Source organism: Hyla sarda, chromosome 5 (assembly GCF_029499605.1).
Source record: "Hyla sarda isolate aHylSar1 chromosome 5, aHylSar1.hap1, whole genome shotgun sequence".
Lineage (NCBI taxonomy): Eukaryota > Metazoa > Chordata > Amphibia > Anura > Hylidae > Hyla > Hyla sarda.
Window position 1 is genome coordinate 335,501,363 of NC_079193.1, and position 25,514 is coordinate 335,526,876.

At 44.7% G+C, this 25,514-nt stretch overlaps 1 protein-coding gene and 1 long non-coding RNA gene across 7 annotated transcripts in view; one reads left to right on the forward strand and one right to left on the reverse strand.

Annotated features, from left to right (window-relative positions):
• Positions 1 to 375: 375 nt before the first annotated feature.
• LOC130274306 (oocyte zinc finger protein XlCOF7.1-like) lies at positions 376 to 11,308 on the forward strand. 6 transcript variants are annotated; one of them, XM_056522488.1, is made up of 9 exons: positions 378 to 629; positions 717 to 829; positions 4,266 to 4,417; positions 4,504 to 4,666; positions 4,737 to 4,860; positions 4,976 to 5,073; positions 6,460 to 6,553; positions 9,190 to 10,187; positions 11,181 to 11,308. In XM_056522488.1, the coding sequence occupies exons 4-8, from the start codon at positions 4,535 to 4,537 to the stop codon at positions 10,086 to 10,088; spliced, it is 1,347 nt and encodes a 448-aa protein (XP_056378463.1). In that variant the 5' UTR covers positions 378 to 629; positions 717 to 829; positions 4,266 to 4,417; positions 4,504 to 4,534; the 3' UTR covers positions 10,089 to 10,187; positions 11,181 to 11,308. The 6 variants fall into 6 exon arrangements, with proteins under 6 accessions (XP_056378462.1, XP_056378457.1, XP_056378463.1 ...); XM_056522485.1 differs by having other exon boundaries at positions 379 to 629; positions 4,307 to 4,417; positions 4,523 to 4,666; XM_056522483.1 differs by having other exon boundaries at positions 381 to 629; positions 4,523 to 4,666.
• The window catches only part of LOC130274307 (uncharacterized), a 60,838-nt gene continuing 40,670 nt past the window's right edge, over positions 5,347 to 25,514 (reverse strand). The window contains exon 3 of the long non-coding RNA XR_008844317.1: positions 5,347 to 6,535. This is a non-coding gene — a long non-coding RNA (uncharacterized LOC130274307). The remainder of the gene's footprint in view (positions 6,536 to 25,514) is intronic.

Genomic DNA, 25,514 nt, shown 5'->3' on the forward strand with positions numbered 1-25,514 from the left:
AATTCGAGCGGAATTCAGGAAAGTAGATGAAATAGCCTCCTCCTTCCTTCCTCTTCATTCCATCTGCGCTTGAATTTCGCATGATGGATAAAATGACAGAAGGCAACAATTTCCTGACCGAAATTATTCCTCATGAATTCCTCAGTGTGAACACTGAGGAATATAGAAAAATCCTCGTGTAAAAATTCTGCTGCGGAATTAGTTTTTTTTCGCGCAAAATTTGCACAAAAATCATGTATAATTAACACGCAATTCCATGCGGAATATAGGAGGAAACTGTTTTGTTTTTTTTGTTTGTTTTTTTTGCTGGACTACAACCACCAATTGGAATTTTTCCTTTTTATTTATTTATTTTTCGTGCATAATTTCCGCACAAATTCCATGCAAATTTTGAGCAAATACAGTGCAGAAACTATTTCAAGCGGAAAAATCTTCTGTTCTTGCCTCGGGCGCAAAAGGAGCTAGCTACTATCTCCTCGTGAAATCCAGGCATTCGGGAATAAAAGCCAACAGTAACTTCTTATACGAGAATATCCACATCTGACATCACTTCCTGTTTCCTGTCCTATGTGCTCTCACTTAAAGGGGAAGAGATGAGGAAATCCAGCTATGTCCCTTCCAGTTTAAAGGTAATACAACCAGGTCCCCGTTCTATCATTAGCCTCCTGGAGTAAGGTTCCCGCCTCCCCATTTATCCCTCTTATTTCTTTTGATAGAACGCCTGTTCACGTGTTTGAATGGAAGAGCGAGGAAGAGGAGGAGGAGGAGGAGGGAGATTTGTTTTAGCTGCAGTCTGCACGGTCCTGGCTAAGAAGACAACAAAGAGCAGGTTAGGACAATAAAAAGCTCGATAGTCCTGTCTATTAGAGCTCAGCCACCCCTTCACTACTGTACAGAACAACTCCTGAGATTCCACAGACTCCGAAAGTAAGTGTATATGTATGTGCCAGTGTTTCCCAACCAGGGCGCCTCCAGCTGTTGCAAAACTACAACTCCCAGCATGCCCGGACAGCCTTTGGCTGTCCGGGCATGCTGGGAGTTGAAGTTTTGCAACAGCTGGAGGCACCCTGGTTGGGAAAAACTGGTATGTGCAAATGTCTGTGAAGGAGATTGATCATGCTCCGTAGTATATATATATATTTTTTTTGCGTAAAAAAAAAAAAAAAGGCACAAGTATTTGTGCATGTGCGACTTTTCTATACATGCTGCGACTTTTAGATTTTCGCTTATTCCAAAGCACATTTCTGATTTATTTATTTTTTTTACTTTGCATTGGTCATGTATTTATGAAATGTGATAGTCGCTATTTATGAAGAAAAAAAAAAAAGTCACATCTTCATTTAAAAGTCGCAAATGTATTCCAGGTCCAACCTGGCTTACAGAAAGAGCAGACGTCTGCAGAATGGGAAATTGACACCCACTTTAACAACTGTTCTTGTTCTGCATCATGAAACAAAGCTACTACATTAAAGGAGAACTCCAGACCGTAAAAATTGTCCCCCATAGTGCCGGCAGTAAAAAAATGAAGATTTACATACCTTCCTCCGGTAACCGGCTCCGGTCTCCGCCGCAATCCACTTCCTGGTTGTCGGTGGTCGGATGAATCAGCCAATCACCAGCCGCAGCGCAGTCCGACTCGGCCGGCGATAGGCTGAGCGGCATTGTGACGTTTTCGGCCCCGGCCGCAGGTGCCGGTGTAGTGAAGAATTTTGTGTCCTGAAGCGTTCTCACACTGCCGCTTCATCCGACCACCGGCAACCAGGAAGTGGATTGCGGCGGAGACCGGAGCCGGTTACCGGAGGCCCCCGGGGGAGCGGAGGAAGGTACCGTATTTATTGGGGGTATACCACGCACCGGCCTATAACACGCACCCTCATTTTACCAAGGATATTTGGGTAAAAAAAGTTTTTTACCCAAATATCCTTGGTAAAATGAGGGTGCGTGTGTGCGCGTGTATACCCCGATACACCCCCAGGAAAGGCAGGGGGAGAGAGGCAGTCGCTGCCCGCTTCTCTCCCCCTGCCTTTCCTGGGGTCTAGAGTCCTGCTGCCGGCCCTTCTCTCCCCCTGGCTATCGGCGCCGCTGCCCGTTCTGTCCCCCTGATTATCGGTGCCGGCGCCGATAGCCAGGGGGAGAGAAGCGGCGCCGACAGCCAGGGGGAGAGAAGGGGCAGCGGCACCCATTGCCGGCGCCGCTGCCCCGTTGCCTCCCCCCATCCCCGGTGGCATAATTACCTGGGTCGGGTCCGCGCTGCTGCAGGCCTCCAGCGTGCGTCCCCTGCGTCGTTGCTATGCACGGCGCGGCGCACTGACGTCATGCGCCGTGCAGCGCAAAGCAACGACGCCGGGGATGCACGCCGGAGGCCTATGGGGCGCCGGCACCGATAGTCAGGGGGACAGAACGGGCAGCGGCGCCGATAGCCAGGGGGAGAGAAGGGGCGGCAGCAGCGCTCTAGACCCCAGGAAAGGCAGGGGGAGAGAATCGGGCAGCGACGGCCTCTCTCCCCCTGCCTTTCCTGGGGGTGTATCGGCGTATAACACGCACATAGACTTTAGGCTAAAAATTTTAGCCTAAAAAGTGCGTGTTATACGCTGATAAATACGGTATGTAAATCTTAATTTTTTTTTTTACTGCCGGCACTATGGGGGACAATTTTTATGGTCTGGAGTTCTCCTTTAATGTGTGGTCTCCCGGTACCGTATTGCATACCGTACCTTGTATGGTGGTCCCCAAAGTCAGAGTTACTACGTTCAGGTCGGGTCCCCCAGGTGCGACAGCCCCTAGTCGTCTCCTCTTTCTCAAATTTTATAATGTTTATGTGTACATATTTAATAATGTATATATTTAACCTAATGCATATTAGTATACTTACCTCGGTGGCGTCGCAGGACCTTCGGTCATGTGACTATGTTAATTCCTCTATGGTAGGATGGAGGACCTTTTGGAGGTCCTTGGGTCACATGTTTACCCATAACTCTTTGTACAGAAGATTGACAGTTGTTATGGACCAGTGAGCTTTAGTCCAGCCCCTGCCCATATAAGGGAGCTGTAGCCAATTATCGCTCTCTTGGGTTGCTGCTCTTGTGGATGCCGGATTAGCAGGATGGATCTGCGCAACTTTCAAAGACAAGCTAGTCCAGAAACCTGCTGGCCTCAGCCTCAAACTAAACGGTGAGTCCTAAACTAAATCCCCGCTAAAGCTAGTGTGACTACTGGACCTCAACTAAATCCCCTAAATCCAGTGGAACAGCGCATATCAGTCTACGGATTTTAAAATGTTTAAGGTCCCAACCACTGTCAATCTCTAAGAGACTTTGCCTGTATAGAGACTGTTCCGGTTATGAAGCTTGCATAAAATCTTCAGTAAAAATTCCTACTGTTTTCAGCAAACTCTCCGGTTGTGGACATTCAATTATTCCATACCTCCCTATCGCTCTTGTGAAGGGTGGTTGGTAGGACAAGCATTGCAGAGGACCCCTCACCATGGCGTCACGAATAGAAAGGGTTAATCAGACACCCTTTAATTACCACACAGCTACACCCCATATACCCTACTATACAGGCTATCACAAATGTTAATGTTAATTATAGAAAACATTTATTATATAACTAATAACTCTTAAGGTTGAAAATACACACTGCACACCTTGTTAATTTTAGGACACGTACATGCTGGTGTACCCATTAAATTTTAAAATTAATGTTGTGTTAAAATAGAATAAGGCACCAAATAGATGTGTAAGAATTTTTACAGGCTACATAAATAACCCGTATGTGAAACTAAAATTTTTCCTTTACAAAAAGAAAAAAAAAAAGAAACATCCATAGTAATACAGCTTCATGCACACAGGGCCGGATCATCATTGGGGCTCATGGAGCGCCTGCTCCGGGCCCCTTTTCTGCAGGGGGCCCCCGTCACATTCGGAACATCCCTGTGTCCCAAAAATTCTTTTCAGGACACAAGGATGTTACCTCTCTGCGGCCCTGCGTTAACTTTAAAAACGCAGGGGCCGCTGAGAGGTAGCACACGCAGGGACGTCACTGACGTCCCTGCGTGCGCCCATAGGAGAAGAGTGGAGCAGTGAGGAGGAGAGTTTTCCACTGGAGTACCCCTATAATCTAGTACATGCACCAACCCAAAGGATAAAAAAGGATAAAATAAACATAAGAACCTTACATGGCAACAAGATAACTGTAGTTCATTCCTGCAAATCCAAGTTCCAGTCAATACTGCAACCAATAAGTATTTACTCCTTTTTTTACAGTTGACATTCCTATTGCATCTCCTTATTGTCTCCTTTACAAGATGAAGGGAACCTTCACAAGTCATCCAATGAAGATGGACAAAAAAAGGAAAGAACTGACTGAAAGTATATTCAACATCACCATAGAGATTCTCTACCTACTGACTGGAGAGGTGAGGGTCGTCTCGTTTTAACACCACATGACAGACTGGAGTATGGGAAGTCTTTGGGATTCTGGGAATGTATAAAATGATGTCAGTATTCTTCCCCATACACAGGATTACACATTAATGAAGAAGATGTCTAATGACCATATGAGCCCCATCATGCAGCCTCCGCCTCAAGCACTGATACATGAGAGACACAATGATCGGAAGATACTAAGACTTACCCAGAAGATGATGGAACTGCTAACCGGGGAGGTGAGACCTGCTGGGAAGTTATATAAGGGATAATGTATATGAATGATGACTGTATGATCGTGTGCGTCAGGTTCCTATAAGGTGTGAGGATGTCAGCGTCTATTTCACCATGGAGGAGTGGGAGTATTTAGAGGAGCACAATGATCTGTACGAGTACATCATAATGGAGAATCAGCAGACCCTCATGTCACCAGGTGAGAGGAGCCTTTCATTTATAGTAAAGAAATGTCATTTTTAGGATCACCAGGAAACATCCATCATCTGGTGATCACATATCAACATTATATTCGGTCGCAATGTTTCCAACAGATGGAATCGGTAAGAGAAATCCATCGGGGAGATGTTCCATTCGGCCGTCTTCGCAGGATTGTGTAGCCAGAAATTTGGATTTCAGAGAGGCTGATCAGGTAGATACATATGAGGTCTTACCTTACAGCTCATCAAATTCTCCAGTGTTAATTGTTTTTATTATTACTTATTACAAAGGGTGACTGAGGATTTGGGGGAATCCCCTGTATCTGCAGTGGTGACCAACATTATGGACAAATTCATAGTTTGCAACATTGCTTTCACTGCTGGTTGCATCCAGTTCACCTCTCATGGGCTCAAATTAAATCCCTGATCCTTTGGACGCAGCCTTTTTATTCTTCTGTCGATTTTGTTCACATTTTCTGGCCTTTTCTGCTTTTTATTTTTATATTTTTAAATAGTCTTTATAAAACTTTATATTCCATATTACAATTTCTAATCAATTCAGAGTTAACAATTGCACAAAAACGGAAAACAACACACATTTTAAAAACATTCTCATATCCAAAGCCTTAAAGGGGTACTCCACCCTAGACATCCAAAGGATAGGGGATAAGATGTCTGATCATGGGGGTCTCGCTGCTGGGGACACCGCAATCTCTCCATCAGCACCCCGAGTCATCACTGCACGGAGCAAAGTTTGCTCCGTGCATGATGTCTGACGATACAGGGGCCGGAGTATCATGACATCACGGCTCTGCCCCTTGTGATGTCACACCCTGCCCCCTCAATGCAAGTCTATGGAAGGGGGCGTGACGGCTGTCATGCCCCCTCCAATAGACATGAATGGAGAGGACGTGGTGTGACATCACGTCTCCAGTCCCGTAAACAAAGATGTTTCCGAGACTGGAGACACAGCCCCGCATAGAATGCAGGTGAGATGGAGACGCGGGCCCCTCGCGATCAGACATCTTATCCCCTATGATAAGATGTATTTGGCTGGAATACCCCTTTAATTCCTGTCTAAATTGCAATAAAAAAAAAAAATCTCTTGAAAGTCACACATTTCATCATAATATTTGGGGGCATTTACTTAGATATGTGTGATGTAGTTCGTTTATTTATTTTTAATTTTTTTGCTTGACTGCGCCAAATAAAAAATTGCTGGGCATTTGATAAATTTTGTGCAGGTCACATTTTCTGAAATGTCACTCTTCACATACACCAAAAACCTAAGCTAAGTCTTTTTTTTTTTAAGTGTAAACCAAAAAGTCTAAAAAATTGCCCGAGGTGCAGTGCTGCACCAAAACAGCTCTAAAAACAATGATAATGTACCCAATATCCCTAAAAACAAGTGTGAAAAATAATAAAACTGTCTTTAACCAGTAGTCCTAAAAAATAATCCCCCAAAAAACTTTTCCAAATTGGGGCTTTGTGCTGGGAGTTGTAGTTTAGCAACAGCTACAGGCACCCTGGTTGGGAAACACTACTAAAAACCTTCCTTTGAAGTTGTACATCTTATTCTGTTCCACTTATTCTACCAGGAGGCGGAATCTGATTTTACAGCCACGGCGGAGGCTTCTGTGATGGTTGAGCCAAAGCTTGAGGAGAGGGAAATTCCTGTAGATAAGATCCTCGGTGAGTAAGAATCATGAAATGCACAAGCTTCATATATGCAATGCAGTACGTTAGTGATTAGAGCGTTACTGTAAAAAAAAAAAGCTTTTGACATGTCATGCAGAAATGTCAAAAGTTTTGATTGGTTGGGGTCTCAGTGCTGAGACCACCACTGTTCAATAGATAAAGCCAGATGATAAGCTCCCTGGCTCAGTGCTCAATCCGTCATATTGCCTGGGGTTCTGCTCTGCTTTCAAGGGGTACTCCAGTGAAAAACGTTATTTTTTTAATCAACTGGTGCCAGAAAGAAAGTTAAGCAGATTTGTAAATTACTTATATTTAAATATCTTAACCCTTCCAGAACTTATCAGCTGCTGTATGCTCCAGAGGAAGTTGTGTAGTTCTTTTCTGTGCTCTCTGCTGACACCTATGTCCATGTCAGGAACTGTCCAGAGCAGGATAGGTTTGCTATGGGGATTTGCTCCTGCTCTGGACAGTTTTTGAGACAGGCATAGGTGTCCACAGAGAGCACTGTGGTCAGACAGAAAATACATTTTAAAAGAAAAGGACTTTCTGTGGAGTATACAGCAGCTGATAAGTACTGGAAGGATTAAGATTTTTAAATAGAAATAATTTACAAATCTGTTAAACTTTCTCGCACCAGTTGATTTAAAGAATTTTTTTTCACTGGAGTACCCCTTTAAAACCATTTAGAGAGGTGCTTTACTGCAGCTACACAGACCATTGAAAACCAATAGCCTAAAGGGGACTCATTGACTTTTATGAGAGTGCAGACAGGGGGAGAGGGGAGCCTTATCTACCAACTATTGTGAATGGTGAGGAAAGTGTTATTTATACATAGCATCCACAGTTCAGTGTAATCCAACCTGTCATGATAAAATGGAACTGCAGAGCTTTTTTTGGGGATACAGAAGAGGAAGCTTCACCCTATTTTTAGGCTTAGGGCTCATACACATTGCCGTTGTGCTCTGGTAAATGGAGCTCCGTCGGCTAGTCCATAGGAACTTAACTCCAGTAAAATACTGGATCCCAGACGGATCGTTCAAGACAATAGGCTCAGTCTGGACCCAGTGGTATCAGTTGTGCTGCCACCCGTTTTGGATCTGTCTGGCACAATAAAAGGAGCCAGAAGGGGGTGGAGCACGACGACAATGTGAAACTAGCCTTTAAAACCTTAAAGGGGAACAAATTTGTAAATTACTTTTATGTAAAAATCTCAATCCTTTCAGTACTTCTTAGCAGCTGTATGCTACAGAGGAAATTCTATTCTTTTTGAATTTCTTTTTTGTCTGACCACAGTGCTCTCTGCTGACCCCTCTGTCCGTGTCAGGAACTGTCCAGAGCAGCATAGGTTTTCTATGGGCATTTTCTCCTGCTCTGGACAGTTCCTGATAAGGGCATCAGGTGTCAGCGGAGAGCACTTGTGGACAAGACAAAAAAGAAATTCAAAAATAAATTTTTTTTCTGTTAAGAATACCACTTTAAAGAGTAGCTCCCACCATCCTATTTTTTTTTTTTTGTTGCTAGCCCGTTATCCCCCCCCACCCCCGCTACGGCACTAGCCCGTTCCCTCCTCCCCCCCCCCCCCGCCCTGCATACCCCGCTCCCTCATTACACTTGCAGTTACTGCAGAGTCCGGCAGCGGGCGTGCAGGGACAGCGGCGGCGATGTGCGGGAGGAGTGGCCTCCCAGCCAGTTGCCGGGGAGCCAATGCGCTCGCTCCCGCCTGTCTGATTGACAGGCAGGGAGCGAGTGCAGCCTAAATGAAAAAGGACTGACTGCCACTCCAAAATCAGTCCTATTTCAGTGGCCGGTTTTTAAATGTAAATTAAACCTTTTTAATGAAAAAAAATAAATAAATAAAAGTATATTAGAGATATGTTGTAGTACATAAGTACTACAACATATCAAAAAATAAAGTTGGTGACAGTGCCCATTTAAGGACCAAGCCCATTTTGACCTTAGAGGGGTACTCCGGTGGAAAACATATTTTTTTTTCCTTTTTTCTTTTTTTAATCAACTGGTGCCAGAAAGTTAAACAGATTTGTAAATTACTTCTATTAAAAAATCTTAATCCTTCCAGTACTTATTAGCTGCTGAATACTACAGAGGAAATTCTTTTCTTTTTGGAACACAGAGCTCTCTGCTGACATCACGGGCACAGTGCTCTCTGCTGACATCATGACCACAGTGCTCTCTGCTGACTTCTCTGTCCATTTTAAGAACTGTCCAGAGAAGGAGAAAATCCCCATAGAAAACATATGCTGCTCTGGACAGTTCCTAAAATGGACAGAGAGGTCAGCAGAGAGCACTGTGTTCCAAAAAGGTGAGATGCAGCCAGACAGCTAGGACCCTGACTTATCCCAGGGCGGAAGGCTGCTATACACCTTAGATAGTTGGCCTCACACGTCTAATTCGGCGGGTTCAGCTAACATCAGTCTACGGCAGTGTTTCCCAAGCCTTTGGCTGTCCGGGCATGCTGAGAGTTGTAGTTTTGCAACAGCTGGAGGCACCCTGCTTGGAAAGCACTGATGTGACGTGTTTTTTACTGCACAATATTCAGAGTGTCTTTTCTTAATGGTTTATTTGTTATAACTTTAACTCGAAGCTTTATAAATAGCTTTTTTTATTCCTAGAAAATGAGTGCACTGAGGGCTCAGAAGAACCTCTTGTTTTATCCATAGGTTGTCAAATTGAAGACAACAATAAAACACAAGATACTCCTGAAGAACACCCCTATAACACAAACTGGGCCTCAGTCCTTCACAACAGAGATGTGTTATCCGGCCATCCCTATTGTGATGAAACTTCGGATCAGTCAAAGATGGCTACACAAAGTTTAGGCCTCCGAGATGGGAGAGTATTTCCATGTTCAGTATGTGGGAAACATTTCATACAGGAATCGGATCTTATCATACATGAGCACAGTCACTCCGGGGAGAAGCCATCTACAGGTTCACAATATTTGGAATGTTTCCCTTCTAAAACCAAACTGTGGGTTCCTGAGATAATTCACACAGGAACAAAACCCTATTCATGTTCAGAATGTGGAAAATGTTTTTCAAAGAAAGCGAATCTGCTTATCCACGGGCGCAGTCACACCGGAGAGAAACCATTTTCATGTTCCAAATGTGGAAAATGCTTTTCACAGAAATTCAAACTGGTCGTACATGAGCGCCGTCACACTGGAGAGAAGCCATTTTCATGCCCTGAATGTGGGAAATGTTTTACCAGTAAATCTGTTCTCGTTCAACACGAGCGCATTCACACAGGGGAGAAGCCGTTCTCATGTCCAGAATGTGGGAAATGTTTTACCAGGAAATCTGTTCTTATTGTACATGAGCGCAGTCATACAGGGGAGAAGCCATTCCTATGTACCGAATGTGGAAAATGTTTTATTACGAAAGCCATTCTTAATGAACATCAGAGAATTCACACAGGAGAGAAGCCATTCTCATGTTTAGCATGTGGGAAAAATTTTACACAGAAATCAAAACTTAATCTACATCAAAAAGTTCACCCGTGTGCAACCTAGTTTTTTAAGAGGACCGAGCTTTTGAACCCAAGATGAGAAGAAGTGACTACATACCCCTAGTTAAAACCTGTCATTAGTTTCATGCTGTGCTAAATAAAAGTCACAGGGGGGTACACACTTAAAATATAACTTTTAATCAGACACGTTCTAAAAGCATAGGCCCCACAACAAAATTAAGCCAGTATGGTAATTGGACACCAGATCTGTGATATGCAATACACACCGTGTATGGATGAGGTGTGTATTGTATAGAGGGATAGGGTCTAGAAGAGCAGGGTACACAATTATTTGGTCACCCTAGTAATCCCTGTCGGGGAGATGTGGTGAGGTCTACCCCTGCTCCCACAGGGACCGTCGGAGCACTCGCCCTAGAAAGGGCGACCCCTGCCCCGATCTACCCCTTGGACTACACCCTAGAAATCCCTATTAGTAAATAATAGCCCTTGTTCTGGTGTACCCGACGCGTTTCAACCACATCGGTGGGTTCATCAGGGGTTAACCAGGCAAGATACAGTACAAGGATAAATATTATCAATAATTAAACTAATTACAAAAATAGAAAGATGTAAATGGTAGGGAAAAAGTGGAACCGTGAGCGCACATGTAGCTGGAGCACCTATGCGGTTTATGCAATAATGGTGCTAACACTTTTACTTATTACTCGGGTACACCAGAACAAGGGCTATTATTTACTAATAGGGATTTCTAGGGTGTAGTCCAAGGGGTAGATCGGGGCAGGGGTCGCCCTTTCTAGGGCGAGTGCTCCGACGGTCCCTGTGGGAGCAGGGGTAGACCTCACCACATCTCCCCGACAGGGATTACTAGGGTGACCAAATAATTGTGTACCCTGCTCTTCTAGACCCTATCCCTCTATACAATACACACCTCATCCATACACGGTGTGTATTGCATATCACAGATCTGGTGTCCAATTACCATACTGGCTTAATTTTGTTGTGGGGCCTATGCTTTTAGAACGTGTCTGATTAAAAGTTATATTTTAAGTGTGTACCCCCCTGTGACTTCTATTTTCTCTCTGGTACTGTCACACATCCCCTAGTGGACTAACTGTGAATCATGTGCTAAATAAAGACTAAGATGCAGGATGTATTTTTAAACCATTTTTGTATCTCTTATGCTGTTTATAGGGACACTACTGTCCGAAGGGGGGATTTATTAATTAATTTATTTATTTTAAACTCAATATTTATGAAAAAAATAAACATTATTGTCATATTTTTTTCTATTTTACTATTTGGACATTTTTACTTAGGAGTATATTCATTTGTGTTGCCAAGGTTTAGACATTAACCACTTAAAGGGGTACTCCACTGGAAACATTTTTTTTTTAATCAACTGGTGCCAGAAAGTTAAAAAGATTTGTAAATTACTTCTATTTAAAAATCTTAATCCTTCCAGTACTTATCAGCTGCTATATGCTCCTGACACCTCTGTCCATTTTAGGAACTGTCCAGAGCAGGAGAGGTTTCCTATGGGGATTTGCTCCTACTCTGCACAGTTCCTAAAATGGACAGAAGTGTCAGCAGAGAGCACTGTGGTCAGACTGAAAGGAAATTCAAAAGGAAAAGAACTTCCTGTGGAGCATACAGCAGCTGGTAAGTACTGGAAGGGCTAAAAAATTTTAAATAAAGATTATTTACAAATCTGGTTAACTTTCTGGCACCAATTGATAAAAAATAAAATGTTTTCCAGTGGAACACCCCTTTAATGGAGGAGGGGGGGGGGGGGGGTAATCACAGCCGCCCGAAGCCTTGTACAGCTGGCATTCTGAACATTAATGGTTGCCAGACCCCAAACATCTTATCATGCATATAAGATGTCTAGGGGCAGAGTACCCCTTTAAGGACACAGCCAAATTTCATTTTTGCATTTTCTTTTTTTCCTTCTCTCCTTTTAAGAGGCATAACTCTTTTATTCTTCCATTTACAGACCCATTTGAGGGCGGAAATTCATGAGGAAACTGCAAGTTATAGGGGTCAGAAGATGACAATTTTTAAACATATACATTTTCCTGCATGTAGTTAAGATTTTTTCCAGAAGTCCGACAAAATCCAACCTATATAAGTAGGGTATCATTTTAACCGTATGGACCTACAGAATAAACATAAGGTGTCATTTTTACCGAAAAATGTACTGTGTAGAAACGGAAGCCCCCAAAAGTTACAAAATGGCATTGTTTCTTTCAATTTTATCGCACAATGATTTTATTTTTCCATTTTGCCATAGATTTCTGGGTAAAATGACTGACGTCATTACAAAGTAGAATTGGTGGCACAAAAAAAGCCATTATATGGATTTTTAGGTGCAAAATTGAATGAGTTATGATTTTTAAAAAGTAAGGAGGAAAAAAACGAAAGTGCAAAAAACGCTAAAAAGCTTGGTCCTTAAGGGGTTAAAATGATACCCAACTTATACAGGTTTGATTTTGCTTGACTTCTGCCAAAAAAATTATAACTGTTTGCACCAAAATTAGTACATTTAAAATTGTCCTCTTCTGACTTTTTTTTTTTTTTAATTTTCCTTATACAGGGATGTGAGGGCTAATTTTCTGCACCGTGATCTGTAGTTTTTATTAGTAAAAAAATGTTGCGCCGTGATCTGTAGTTTTTATCAGTAACATTTTTGTTGTGATTGGACTTTTTGATGGCTTTTTATAAAAAAAAAAAACATTTTTGTAGGGTCTACAACGTGACGAAAAATATGCAATTTTGGACTTTATTTCATTTCATTTTTATTTTTATTTTTTTTTACGTATACGCCATGGACTGTGCGGTTTAACTAACATTATATTTTTATAATTTGGACATATGTTTGCACATATGTTTGTTTATTTTTGATAACTTACAGGAAAAGGAAAAAAAACACCAATTTAGTATCCAGTAAGAAGACATTTATTCTTGGTTTTACCACTAGATGTCACTGTGCTTACATGCATACAGCTCATGTAGTTATAGTATTCGAGCACTAGTGGTCACTGTTGTATGCATATACTAGAACAGTGGTCTTCAACCTGCGGACCTCCAGATGTTGCAAAACTACAACTCCCAGCATGCCCGGACAGCCGTTGGCTGTCCGGGCATGCTGGGAGTTGTAGTTTTGCAACTTCTGGAGGTCCGCAGGTTGGAGACCACTGTACTAGAAGATCATTGAGACAGAAGAATTCAGAACACTGAAATATTTCATTTTTAGCAGGATTAAGAAGAGAATTGATTTTGGAGAAAAAAAAATACAGGATTCTATAAATATAGCCTATAGAACAGTCAAGTAGGTATCAACGATCAATGACAATTTTTTGATAAGATTTAAAAAACCCTCATATAATGGCAACTCGCTCCAAAGCAGCATAGTCAGTAATGCATCCTTACACCAAACAGTATCAATTCATGTAATTTTACTTAACCTGTTCACTAAGAAGTTGCACTTAGTACCGAAAAGTGAGCAAAAATTTACATAAGGGGGAGATTTATCAAAATGAAAGGAAAAGTTTCCCAGTTGCCCATAGCAACCAATCAGATGGCTTCTTTCATTTTGCAGAGGCCTTGTTAAAAAAGAAAGAAGCGAGCTGATTGGTTGCTATGGGCAACTCAGCAACTTTTTCTCTGGTCAGGTTTTGATAAATCTCCCCCCCCCAATGTGTGCATTCTCCTTTTTTCACCACAAAATGTCCTCAAGGTGCTTAAAGGGGTAATCCGGTGGAAAACTTTTTTTTAATGAACTGGTGCCAGAAAGTTAAAGGAGTAGTCCAGTGGTGATTCAGTGGTGAGCAACTTATCCCCTATCCTAAGGATAGGGGATAAGTTGCAGATCGCGGGGGTCCGACCCCTGGGGCCCCCCGCGATCTCCTGTACGGAGCCCCGACAGCCCGCTGGAAGGGGGCGTGTCGACCTCCGCACGAGGCGGCGGCCGACACGCCCCCTCAATACAACTCTATGGCAGAGCCGAAGCGCTGCCTTCTGCAATCTCCGGCTCTGCCATAGAGATGTATTGAGGGGGCGTGTCGGCCGCCGCCTCGTGCGGGGGTCGACACCCGCTATCTCGGCGGAGAGCCGGGGCCCCGTACAGAGAGATCGCAGGGGGCCCCAGCGGTCGGACCCCCCGCGATCTCAAACTTATCCCCTATCCTTAGGATAGGGGATAAGTTTTTCACCACTGGACTACCCCTTTAAACAGATTTATAAATCTTTACACTTCCAGTACTTTTTAACAGCTGTATGCTACAGAGGAAATTATTTTTTCTTTTTGAATTTCTTTTTTGTCTTGTCCACAGTGCTCTATGCTGACACCTGATGCCTGTATCAGGAACTGTCCAGAGCAGGAGAAAATCCCCATAGCAAACCTATGCGGCTCTGGACAGTTCCTGACACGGACAGAGGGGTCAGCAGAGAGCACTGTGGACAACACAAAAAAGAAATTCAAAAAGAACAGAATTTCTTCTGTAGTATACAGCTGCTAAAAAGTACTGGAAGGATAAAGATTTTTTAATAGAAGTAATTTACAAATCTGTTTAACTTTCTGGCACCAGTTGACTTATAAAGACCTAAAAAAAAAAGTAAGTATCAATCTGGAGTGGTTCAAGGGGAGAAAGTACAATGTCCATGAACTAGGGAATCGGTTCTGAATCACCCATAATACTAATATTAAACACTTTTAAAAATCTGCAATATTATGTCACTTTACATACAGTGTATATATATATATATATATATATATATATATATATATATATATATATATATTTATTTTCTCCTCTGGGTTAGTATCGGTAATCAATGACTGTGATTAAGTCTGGTAATTGAATGGCATGAATAGGTTTCCATTACATTGCACATGTGACCACTGGGTCGCTACATAACCCATCAAGATGTCCAATGAGCCATCTGTGATGTATGGCTGAGTGGCCCATATACATTTGGCAGCATTCAAGGCATTGCCTCTATATTTTGCATGATAATTGGCCAGTTTAAGATGACCTTAAAGGGGTACTCTGCTGGAAAACGTTTTTTTTTTTGTTTTTTTTAATCAACTGGTACCAGAAAGTTCAACAGATTTGTAAATTACTTCTATTTAAAAATCTTAATTCTTCCTGTACTTATCAGCTGCTGTGTGCTCCAGTGAAAGTTGTGTAGTTCTTTCCAGTCTGACCACAGTGCTCTCTGCTGACACCTCTGTCCATAGCAGGATAGGTTTGCTATGAGGATCGGCTCCTGCTGTTTAAAATCTGTTTAACTTTCTGGCACCAGTTGATTTAAAAAAAATGGGGTCCATTGGTGATCCGGTAATTTTACAGGAATTTAGCAGAGAAAAAAAAATGCCGCTACATGCAGACACACTGAAGTGATGTACGAGTCGCCGCGCATGCACGGTGTACTTGAACACATGGTGGATACTCCTCCTGCTCTATGAGCTAGGCTGCGAACTGCCGCGATGTGAGAGTATACTGCGCATGCACGTGACGACTTGCACATTGCAGCGTGTCTGCTCGTACTGGCATATTGCTGCTCCAAGCAGGCACCTGTAAAGGCAGCATACAGTGGTCCTTCAGCGGCGGGTCCGCTGCGAAATACGCGCTGTAAATCCGCTCGTCTGAACGTACCCTTAGGGGGGCTATTCACACGGCCGAATTTCCGCTCATCCACCCTAATTGCGCTTCCGCTTGTGTGGATTTTGTTCTGAATTGGTGCAGAATCCAAGCAGAAATTCTGCAGAAGTGTGAATGGGAGTGTGGACTCCTATAGAAGTGTATTGGGCTTTCATTTGAGGAGGAATTTCGCTTGAGGAAATTCTGCCGTGTGAATAGGGCCTTACTGTGCAGCTTATCATCACCTTCCCAGATCTCAGAGAGCAGAACAACCTACTGGAAGCGTCTTACCAATCTGACAAGATCTGTGACCAGCCTGTGGTGTCAGTGCTGCCAAAAATACTTATACATATATATATATACACAGTGACCCCCGACCTACGATGGCCCCGACATATGATCAAATCGACATACAATGATTTTTTATGTCGGGGCCATCGCATTAAGTGCTATCCGGCAGCGCCAAATGCTTAAGCTGCTGTCGGATAGCAGCTTAATGTTCCCCGTGTGGTGCGGTTAGTATTACTTACCCTTCCACAATGCTCTGGGGTGCCCTTCGGGTCCAGCACTGGTCTTCCGGTGTCTTCTCGGCCCTCTCCGGTGACGTCAATACGCTGTTGCGCACGCCGTCCCATCATCCAATAGGAATGTCGTACGCAGCGGCGTAAAGAGGTCACTACGCAGGCCAAGTAAGGCCTTGCGGAAGACAGCGGAGGACCGGAGAGCCCAGTGGAGGACCGGAGAAGACCAGGAGAGCCCAGCGGAGGCCCGGGATCACCATAGGGAGCGGCGGGACGCGGTCCGGAGCGGCGGGACAGGTGAGTACAACTTCCTATACTTTACATTGCACGAATCCCTCAACATACGATGGATTCGACAAACGATGGCTCGTTTGGAACAAATTACTATTGTATGTTGAGGGACCACTGTATGTGTATATATAATGTTTCTTTTTTTCTGTTTTTTTTCTCATTTTCTGAGAGTCCATTTGATTTTTTTTCCTTTTCTTTTTTTCTCTTTTTCTTTTTTTTTTTATATGTTTTTAACCGTAAAATATTTCAACTATGCCATTAATTGCCTGTAGTGAAAAGGTGGCCATACAGAAGGTAGTGCATTCGGCCCGTACGCTGCACATATTCTTCACAATGTTTACTACATACTTTACATAGTACTAGTAATCACTATCACATAGAACACCTTGTATCTTGTATGGGGAAAACATTGCTGAGTTGTTTCTCCAACTCTTGTTTTTGGTATCTGAACCTGTTTTTTACAACATTTCCAAGAAAGCTTCACAATCAATGGCTGTACCTTCGTATATGTAAATACCTGAGGGTGTTATCTCCTCCGGCCTCTCCCAGCATGCAGATTGCTTAATCTTATCACCATGTGATAGCGGCCTTTCATGTTACATAGGAGACTCTGTGTGTCCTACTACTGGACAACTGGAAACCAATTAATGAACCTTAGAGACCTTTTTTATTTTTTTTATTTTTTTTATTTTATTTAATGATAATGTAGATTAATAAAAAAAAAATTTGGATGGTTGTTTTTTTTTATAATTTTAAAGTATTTTTATGTAGACCACTTTCTTGTGTTTACCTCTGATTGGTTTACCTCTGTGGTTTACCTTTTGTGTTTACCTCTTCTTGTGTTTACCTCTGATTGGTTTACCTCTGATTGGTTTACCTCTTGTGTTTACCTCTGATTGGTTTACCTCTGATTGGTTTACCTCTTGTGTTTACCTCTTCTTGTGTTTACCTCTGATTTACCTCAGCATGGCAGAGAGTTTTTCCTTACTGTCCCTGCCACAACCTGGTACGACCCAGGAAAAGGGGGTTGTTTTGTTTTGACAGAGCACCCGGTAATTGATATGAACTTGTATCCCCATGTAGCATGTATGTATTACACAATATATCTGTAACACTTCTTCAACTTCTTCCCCCACCCCTTAGCCTCCATTATATTAAAGGGGTACTCCGCTGCTCTGCGCTTGGAACAAAATGTTCCGAATGCTTAGTGCCTGCGCTGGCAGCTCGTGACGTCATAGTCCCGCCCCCTCATGATGTCACGTCCCACCCCCTCAATGCAAGTCTATGGGAGGGGGCGTGACAGCCGTCACGCCCCCTCCCATAGACTTGCATTGAGGGGGTGGGACATGATGTCATGAGGGGATGGGGCTATGATGTCACAAGCTCCCAGCACCGGCTCTAAGCATTCGGAACATTTCATTACAAACACTAAGCAGTGGAGTACCCCTTTAAGGACCCATGCACACTATGGATATTCCTCTTGGAATTAATCCGGATGGAATCCGCTTGCAGCAGAATCCCTGGATCTCAATGAGATTCTGCATGCTATAGAAGTTCCACGGCATAACCTCCGTCACAGATCTAGATTCTGCTGAAAGAATAAGAAGGGCCCCCCAATTCCAGCATAAGCATGGGGAGATATATGGCACAATGATTCCCAGTATGTTTTTTGTGCCGCCCCCCCCCCCCCCTTTTTTTTTTTTTTTTTACTTCTTTCTGCTTTATCTCCGCAGGTTTTCTGTTCCTTAGTTATTCTGTCAAGCAACAGCTGTTATTATAAGGCCGCATTCACACGACAGAAATTCTGCATATCTACATCAATTCTACATCCGCATTGATTTGGTGCAGAATTCTGAAGATTTTAAACACGTGTGGAATCGGTGCGGAATTCATGCACAAATTCGGCCAGACTTATATTTTTCTGAAACCGCATAAAAACAGAATTTCCACATGCGGAAATTCTGCTGTGTGAATGACTGTGCGGAATCCCATTAAAGCTTTAATGGGCAATAAATTTAGGCTGAATTCCGCGTAGAAAATTCATGGTGAATTTCCATCGTGTGAACGCGGCCCAAGGCTATGTTCACGCGGCAGAATTTCTGCACATGATTCTGCATGAATTTATAGCCAATTCAATGGAATTCCTGCAGCGGAAATTCTGCAGCAACAATTCGCCAGTGTGAAAGGGACAGCAGAATCTCATTGAAGTGTATTGGCTATAAATTCATGCAGAATTTTAATACGCAATTCCATGCAGAAATTCTAGCGTGTGAACATAGCCTGTCCGCGTTCACAAGGCAGAATTTCCGCATGGAATTCTGCATGAAAATTCTGCATGAATTTATAGCCAATATACTTCAATGAGATTCCGCTGTCCCATCCACTCAGCAGAATTTCCTCTGCAGAATTTCCGCTGCAGGAATTCCATTGAAGTGAAATGGCTATAAATTCATGCAGAATTTTCATGCTGTCCCACAAAAGCTTTCTGATTGGCTGGAGGGCTCCGTTGTCTCCAGCTCAGTCATCTTGTGGGAAGATTGACTTTCCTTTTTGTCACAATGTTTTTTAGAAGTGGTTAGTCGCTCAGGAAGTCATAGGTGGACATGTTTATTATTATTTATTATTATGGTTCTGGTATTTTATTACTACTACTTTGGTTTGTATATTTAATAGTTTGATCATAATTATTTATTTACTTATTTTTGGTTAGTGGAAATGTTGAAATGGTTAAAAAATAACGGACATTAATGGTGATTAATGGATGTTTTAACGAATAATAATATATGTTAACAGTCCGTTATTTTATATTTAATTTTAAAGGGTACCTCTCATCAAAAAAACTTTTGATATATTATAGATTAATGTATGCAGAATAACTTTACAATTGCATGTTATTAAAAAATATGCTTCTTTCTATTTAATTTTCCACTTTGAAGAAATGACCACTAGGGGTCTCCCTACCAGTCCTGGCAGCAAGCATTTCAGACTCGTGCTGGAGTCCTAAACACTACGAGCTGCCAGTCTGCTTTGTTCACAAAGGAGAACACTCAGAGCTGCCAGCCTGCTTTGTTCACAGCCTGTTTGGCTGTGAACAAAGCAGGTTGGCAGCTCTGAGTGTTTAGGACTCCAGCATGAGTCAGAAATGCTTGCTGACAGGACTGATCGGGAAAAATACAATAGAAAGAAGCATATTTTTCATTAACATGCTATTGGAAAGTTATTCAATATTCATTAATCTAAAATATGTCAAAAGTTTATTTGATGAGAGGTACCCTTTAACAAAATCATTTAAAGTGTACCTGTTGTTAATAAAAACATTTGCTATAATGTAGATAATAACATTATATGTTTATTTGTAATGTACATTGATTACAAAATGTGTATATTTTTGGGTGAAAAAATGCTATCCCTGCTGCTATTGCATGTGTGTCTTATGAGGAGACCAAATACAGGAAGTGAGGGTGGGACAAGCTGGGCTCTGTGCAGGCTCCTGACTTGTCAATCATCCTGATGTGTGCCCAGGGAGCCTGTCATAGAGCCTCAGTGTACAGAGCCCTGCTTTTCCTCAGTGTACAGAGCCCTGCTTTTCCTCGGTGCACAGAGCCCTGCTTTTCCTCTGTGTACAGAGCCCTGCTTGTCCTCGGTGTACAGAGCCCTGCTTGTCCTCGGTGTACAGAGCCCTGCTTGTCCTCGGTGTACAGAGCCCTGCTTGTCCTCGGTGTACAGAGCCCTGCTTGTCCTCGGTGTACAGAGCCCTGCTTGTCCTCGGTGTACAGAGCCCTGCTTGTCTTCGGTGTACAGAGCCCTGCTTGTCCTCTGTGTACAGAGCCCTGCTTGTCCTCGGTGTACAGAGCCCTGCTTGTCCTCGGTGTACAGAGCCCTGCATGTCCTCGGTGTACAGAGCCCTGCTTGTTCTCAGTGTACAGAACCCTGCTTGTCCTCTGTGTACAGAGCCCTGCTTGTCCTCTGTGTACAGAGCCCTGCTTGTCCTCTGTGTACAGAGCCCTGCTTGTCCTCTCTGTACAGAGCCCTGCTTGTCATCTGTGTACAGAGCCCTGCTTGTCCTCGGTGTACAGAGCCCTGCTTGTCCTCGGTGTACAGAGCCCTGCTTGTCCTCGGTGTACAGAGCCCTGCTTGTCCTCTGTGTACAGAGCCCTGCTTGTCCTCTGTGTACAGAGCCCTGCTTGTCCTCGGTGTACAGAGCCCTGCTTGTCCTCGGTGTACAGAGCCCTGCTTGTCCTCGGTGTACAGAGCCCTGCTTGTCCTCGGTGTACAGAGCCCTGCTTGTCCTCGGTGTACAGAGCCCTGCTTGTCCTCGGTGTACAGAGCCCTGCATGTCCTCGGTTTACAGAGCCCTGCATGTCCTCAGTGTACAGAGTGTAACACTCATGTTTCTGAAGACAGGAACCCCCTGTGGATGTGGATCCGCTGGACCTGTGTGGCAGATGACTCGGACCGTACCAGGGAGCGGAGTCTAAGGTGCCGCTGGTTTTCACTGGAGCCTGCCGCAAAGCGGGATGGACTTGCTGCTGCAGGAGACAACCAGGTCACTACCCCTGGCACAACTCGACCACACAGGCAGCTGAGGAGATGCGAGGCACAGGAGGGATAAGGCAGCTCATAGTCTGGATAGCAGAAGGTCAGGGCAGACGGCACAGTAGCGTAGTCTAGACATAGCAGGAGGTCAGTAGGCAGGCGGCAGAGGAGCAAGGTCGAGTCACAAAGAAAGATATCAGATACACGGCAAGGCAATAACAGGAGTGCTTTCTCTCAGGCAACAAAGTGACTAGCCATATACGCGTGAGGTCGCATGTGAATGAGCTCCGGACCCTCACCCCTTCTAAGAGCCTGCTTCTGGTGTTATATATGGGGAGAACACAGAGAAACAGAAGCCCAAAGCCTGCACCGGGACCTCAGCTCCTACATTACCCACTCTCAGCCGCGGCCGAGCCAACGTCCTCTGGCTCCCGCGCCTGCTGAAATCCCCCACGGGAAGCCACCGCTGTTCATTACAGGCCTCCAGCTCTCCCTTGTATTTGTGACTCCAGGGTGTGGTTTAGCCTAACACCACCTGAAGGTATACCGCTGGATCCTGGGCTAGGCACAGGAGCAATAAAGACTCCAATGCCAAGTTACGGACATTGGTAGCTTAACTGAGGGTAGACAGTTGTTAAAGTCTATACAGTTCAGCCAGGGTCCAAGGAGGTGACCAGTGATGCAGAGACCTTAAGGGCTTGCTGGGACTTGTAGTAGGACTGGACAATTGAATGCAGACCACGCTGACTTGACAGATGACAGGGACTGACTTGACTTGACTCATAAAGCTGTGACTTTATCTTACTTGAATTGATGGTGGCTGCAGGAATTGACTTTGAAGCCTCCAACACTCTGGACACACACACTAGGCGACTGTACTGGACCTCAGCAGGAAGCATGAGCTCTAATCTCCAAGAGAGAGAAGCTCCACCCAGGGCTTATATGGGGGAGACTAGCAGGGAGCCCATAGGTCACTCTTGGGATCAACTGGTCACTGATACCTCCTGGGTAACAATCACATGACATAACTCTTGAAGATACAACAAATGTGATAATACAATACACTGAAGAACATATGTACAGGGGGGGAAACAGGTGCAAGGGCCCCAAGGGTACGTATCTAGTATCCACAACCAGCGATGTTATTATTCTCCAAAAATGCATCCAGACACCTTTTGAACTCTTTTACAGAGTTCACCATGACCACCTCCTCTGGCAGAGAATTCCACAGTCTCACTGCTCTTACAGTGAGACTACAAATGGTTCCAAAAAAAACTTCTTGACAAGTTCGTCAGGCACTTCTTCTTAAACGTGGCATAACCTGTGGAGAACAAAAGTACTTCACAAGAAAAGTTAGTGATAAACAGTAGAATTATCACGGGTAGATTCCTTTAATTTGGGAACTTGCCATCCCAGCCTCGCCGGTCGACTGCTTCCGAGGGTGGGACATGTAACGGGGTCCACGGGACTGTGCCCCTTCTAATGGACTCACTCAGGTGTTCCAGTTCACCTGGGACAACGTGGACTCTGTAATGCTGGGGCTGATGGTGACCACCATTTGCACTGCAGCGGCTTGCGCCACTGGGGGAACAGCAGTTGGTGCTTGTTGGGCCGGCCAAACCTCCTCTGCGGGAGTAGGCCGGGGCACTTCAGTTGGTGCACGCTGGTTAGGCCAAACCTCCTCGATCACAGGAGTAGGCCTGTGCACATTCACAGATGATTGTGGTAGATACTTTGGTGCCATAACATGCACTTCGGGCATGTATACCTCCTCCTCCTGGATGGTACCTCTGACTTTAGGCAGCAGTAACCCAAAGGGATCGGCGTCCCAGTCGTACGATGGGAAGTAGGCAAACTGAATCTGGGTTGGATTCTTCGGATGGGTCACCGCAGCCGCCCACTCTCCTCTCAAGCTCTGTACAGGAGTATACTCTACGATCTCCCCGCTCTCTAGAGAATGCAATGATGGGGGGAGATAGTCTCTCTGCAATGCCCGACGATGAGGGTGCTCTGCGAAGTTCCAGGGGTGGCTCTCCCTCTCGGGGATGTTCTAGCTTCCTTATCTTTAACTTTCCATTCTTTGTGCCCTCTGCCCCTCTACAATCTTGGCCAACTGAGCTTCTCTTCTGGCCCTCTCGGACTTGGCCGGTGGGACTGGGGGATGGGACTTCCCAGTCAAGGAAAGAAGGGGCTCCCTCATATATTGTATTAGTCCAGGATCATTGCCAAACAACCACTTTGGTAAAGGTGGGGACTGGGCACGTTCTGCAAACTTCTGGGCATGGGTGGTTTGCTCTGGGCTAGGGGTAGAAGGAGGGGTAGAGAATGCGGACTCAGCCGGGGTACTCAATTCTGACTCCTCGGTGGGAATTTCGGCCCAGGACCACAAAGTCCGGTGGTGAGGGGACAGCCTAATGATGCACTAGAAGATGACAGCGTTTCCTCCTCCGGGGTTGGTGGCCAGTTGCCATTGTCCTCGGGCAGCAGGACTTGGTAGCAGGCCTCTTCTGCCCCGAGGGAGATGCGCTGTGAACGATCTGCCAGCTCCTGAAGCGTTTGCACCGCAGCAACTTTCCGGGGCCTCCGGCGCCATCTTGTGACTCTCTGCACGTGTGCTTGCCAGTTCCGCCATGTTGCTCCTCTGACTGACTTCCGGAAAACTGTGAGGATCCGGCAGCGCTGCTCCTTTTATGCAGTCATTCGGGAAAATGGCCGCCGGACGGAAGTGCGTCAGCGGTGCAGCGCTGACTTCCGCTCCCCCGGCAACAAGGGGCGGATATTCACAGTTCCATTTTTGCATGGATACAGCAACATGGTTTCCACGCCCAGGGCCCGGACGCTGACCAGCGCTTCTCCGGCACATCTTTAACCCTTGCAGTTACAGGCAATACTTGGTAACGTAACATAGCTTCAGACTTAATCTTGCACATGGTTGACACAGTACTTTTCTTCACCTCCCCCTCTATTTCACAAGTGCCACGAGTAAACCACCTTTTATTTGCAAAGTCATACACTTTCTGGAGCAGTCTTAAATCACATTGGCATGCGGTTTTTGCAGACAATATTGGACACAGTTCAGACTAGGGGAGGACTTGTGGCATAAGGCGCACACCCGTATCCTGTTCGTAACGCCAAAAGTTGTGGTAGCGGGGTGTGATGAGGGCAGATGTTGTTACCCTAGTGGCAGATGGCATTAACCCCTTGTATTCGTGATGCCAGGGCATGGTTTAGCCTAAAACCACCTGAAGGTATACCGCTAGATCCTGGGCTAGGCACGGGGGCAATAAAGACTCTGACGCCAGGTTACGGACAATGGTAGCTTTACTCAGGGTAGACAGTTCTTCTCTCCTTCCCCCTTCCACCTTTTAGCTTGGTGTTAAGCTCTCTAGTTTCTGATTTATTATCTTAAGTAAGTGCGGCAGCATATTCTCTGTTTTGACTTTTTTCTTTTTCTGGTCCTTTTTCTTTTCTTCTGTACCCATCTCCCCCCCCCCCATTTTTCTTGTTTTTTAAGTTTCCCTCTTTTTTATTTTTAAGTTCTTGCTTGGTGATGGACCCGACTACCTGTTGTAGATTGTCATCTTCCAAAAGTCATGGCCGAGCTCAACATTGCTTCGTTTAACACTAAAGGTCTAACAACCCGGCAAAAGAGGGCGCACATCCTGCAGCATCTTCTTAGACGTAAGGTACACATTGCCTGCTTTCAGGAAACCCATTTAAAGGAAGGCCATTCCCCGGCCCTTAGAAGCAGACACTACCCGACCTGGTTCCAGGTCTAAAGGGGTGGCTATTGCCATACATAAATCCTTGACTCACCAGGTCCTCTCTGTTCTCCTGGACCCTAACGCCTGCTATGTCATACTTTCCTTGCTGGTGGGTGGGAGGGCCTTCACCTTTATCAATGCTTATGCCCCTAACCAGGGTCAATCAGAATGTATTGTTTCTCTTGTAGATTTGGCGTTGCTGGTGGTTCGGGGGACTGTGGTTCTGTGGTTCTGTGCGGGGACCTGAACTTGACTCTGGACCCTACCCTGGATAATTCCATGGGTCGCTCTAGCCTCTCCTATGCTGCAATGAAGCGATCCCTTGCCCTGTTGCAATTGAGCGACTCTTAGCACCAACTCCATCCCTCTGATAGGGATTTAAGTTTTTTCTTCTCCCCGCATGGTACCTATAGTCATCTGGACTACATTCTGCTGCAGTGTAGTACCCTATCCTGGGGTTCATCCTCCTCAATTGGCAACATCCTCTGGTCTGACCATGCACCGGTCTTTTGCTCCCTTCGTCTCCCTTTTTTTTGCAGAAGTCTGCCTGGTAGTGGAGGCTTAAAAATGAGTCTTTACTTTTGGATCCGCTGTGCATGGCCGAACTGACTGGGGCAGTTTCCAATTTTGTGAGGGATCATGCCAGGGACTCAACTGCCCCCTTCGTTCAGTGGGAAGCCCTAAAATGTGTCCTCCGGGGAGTCGTCATTAGACA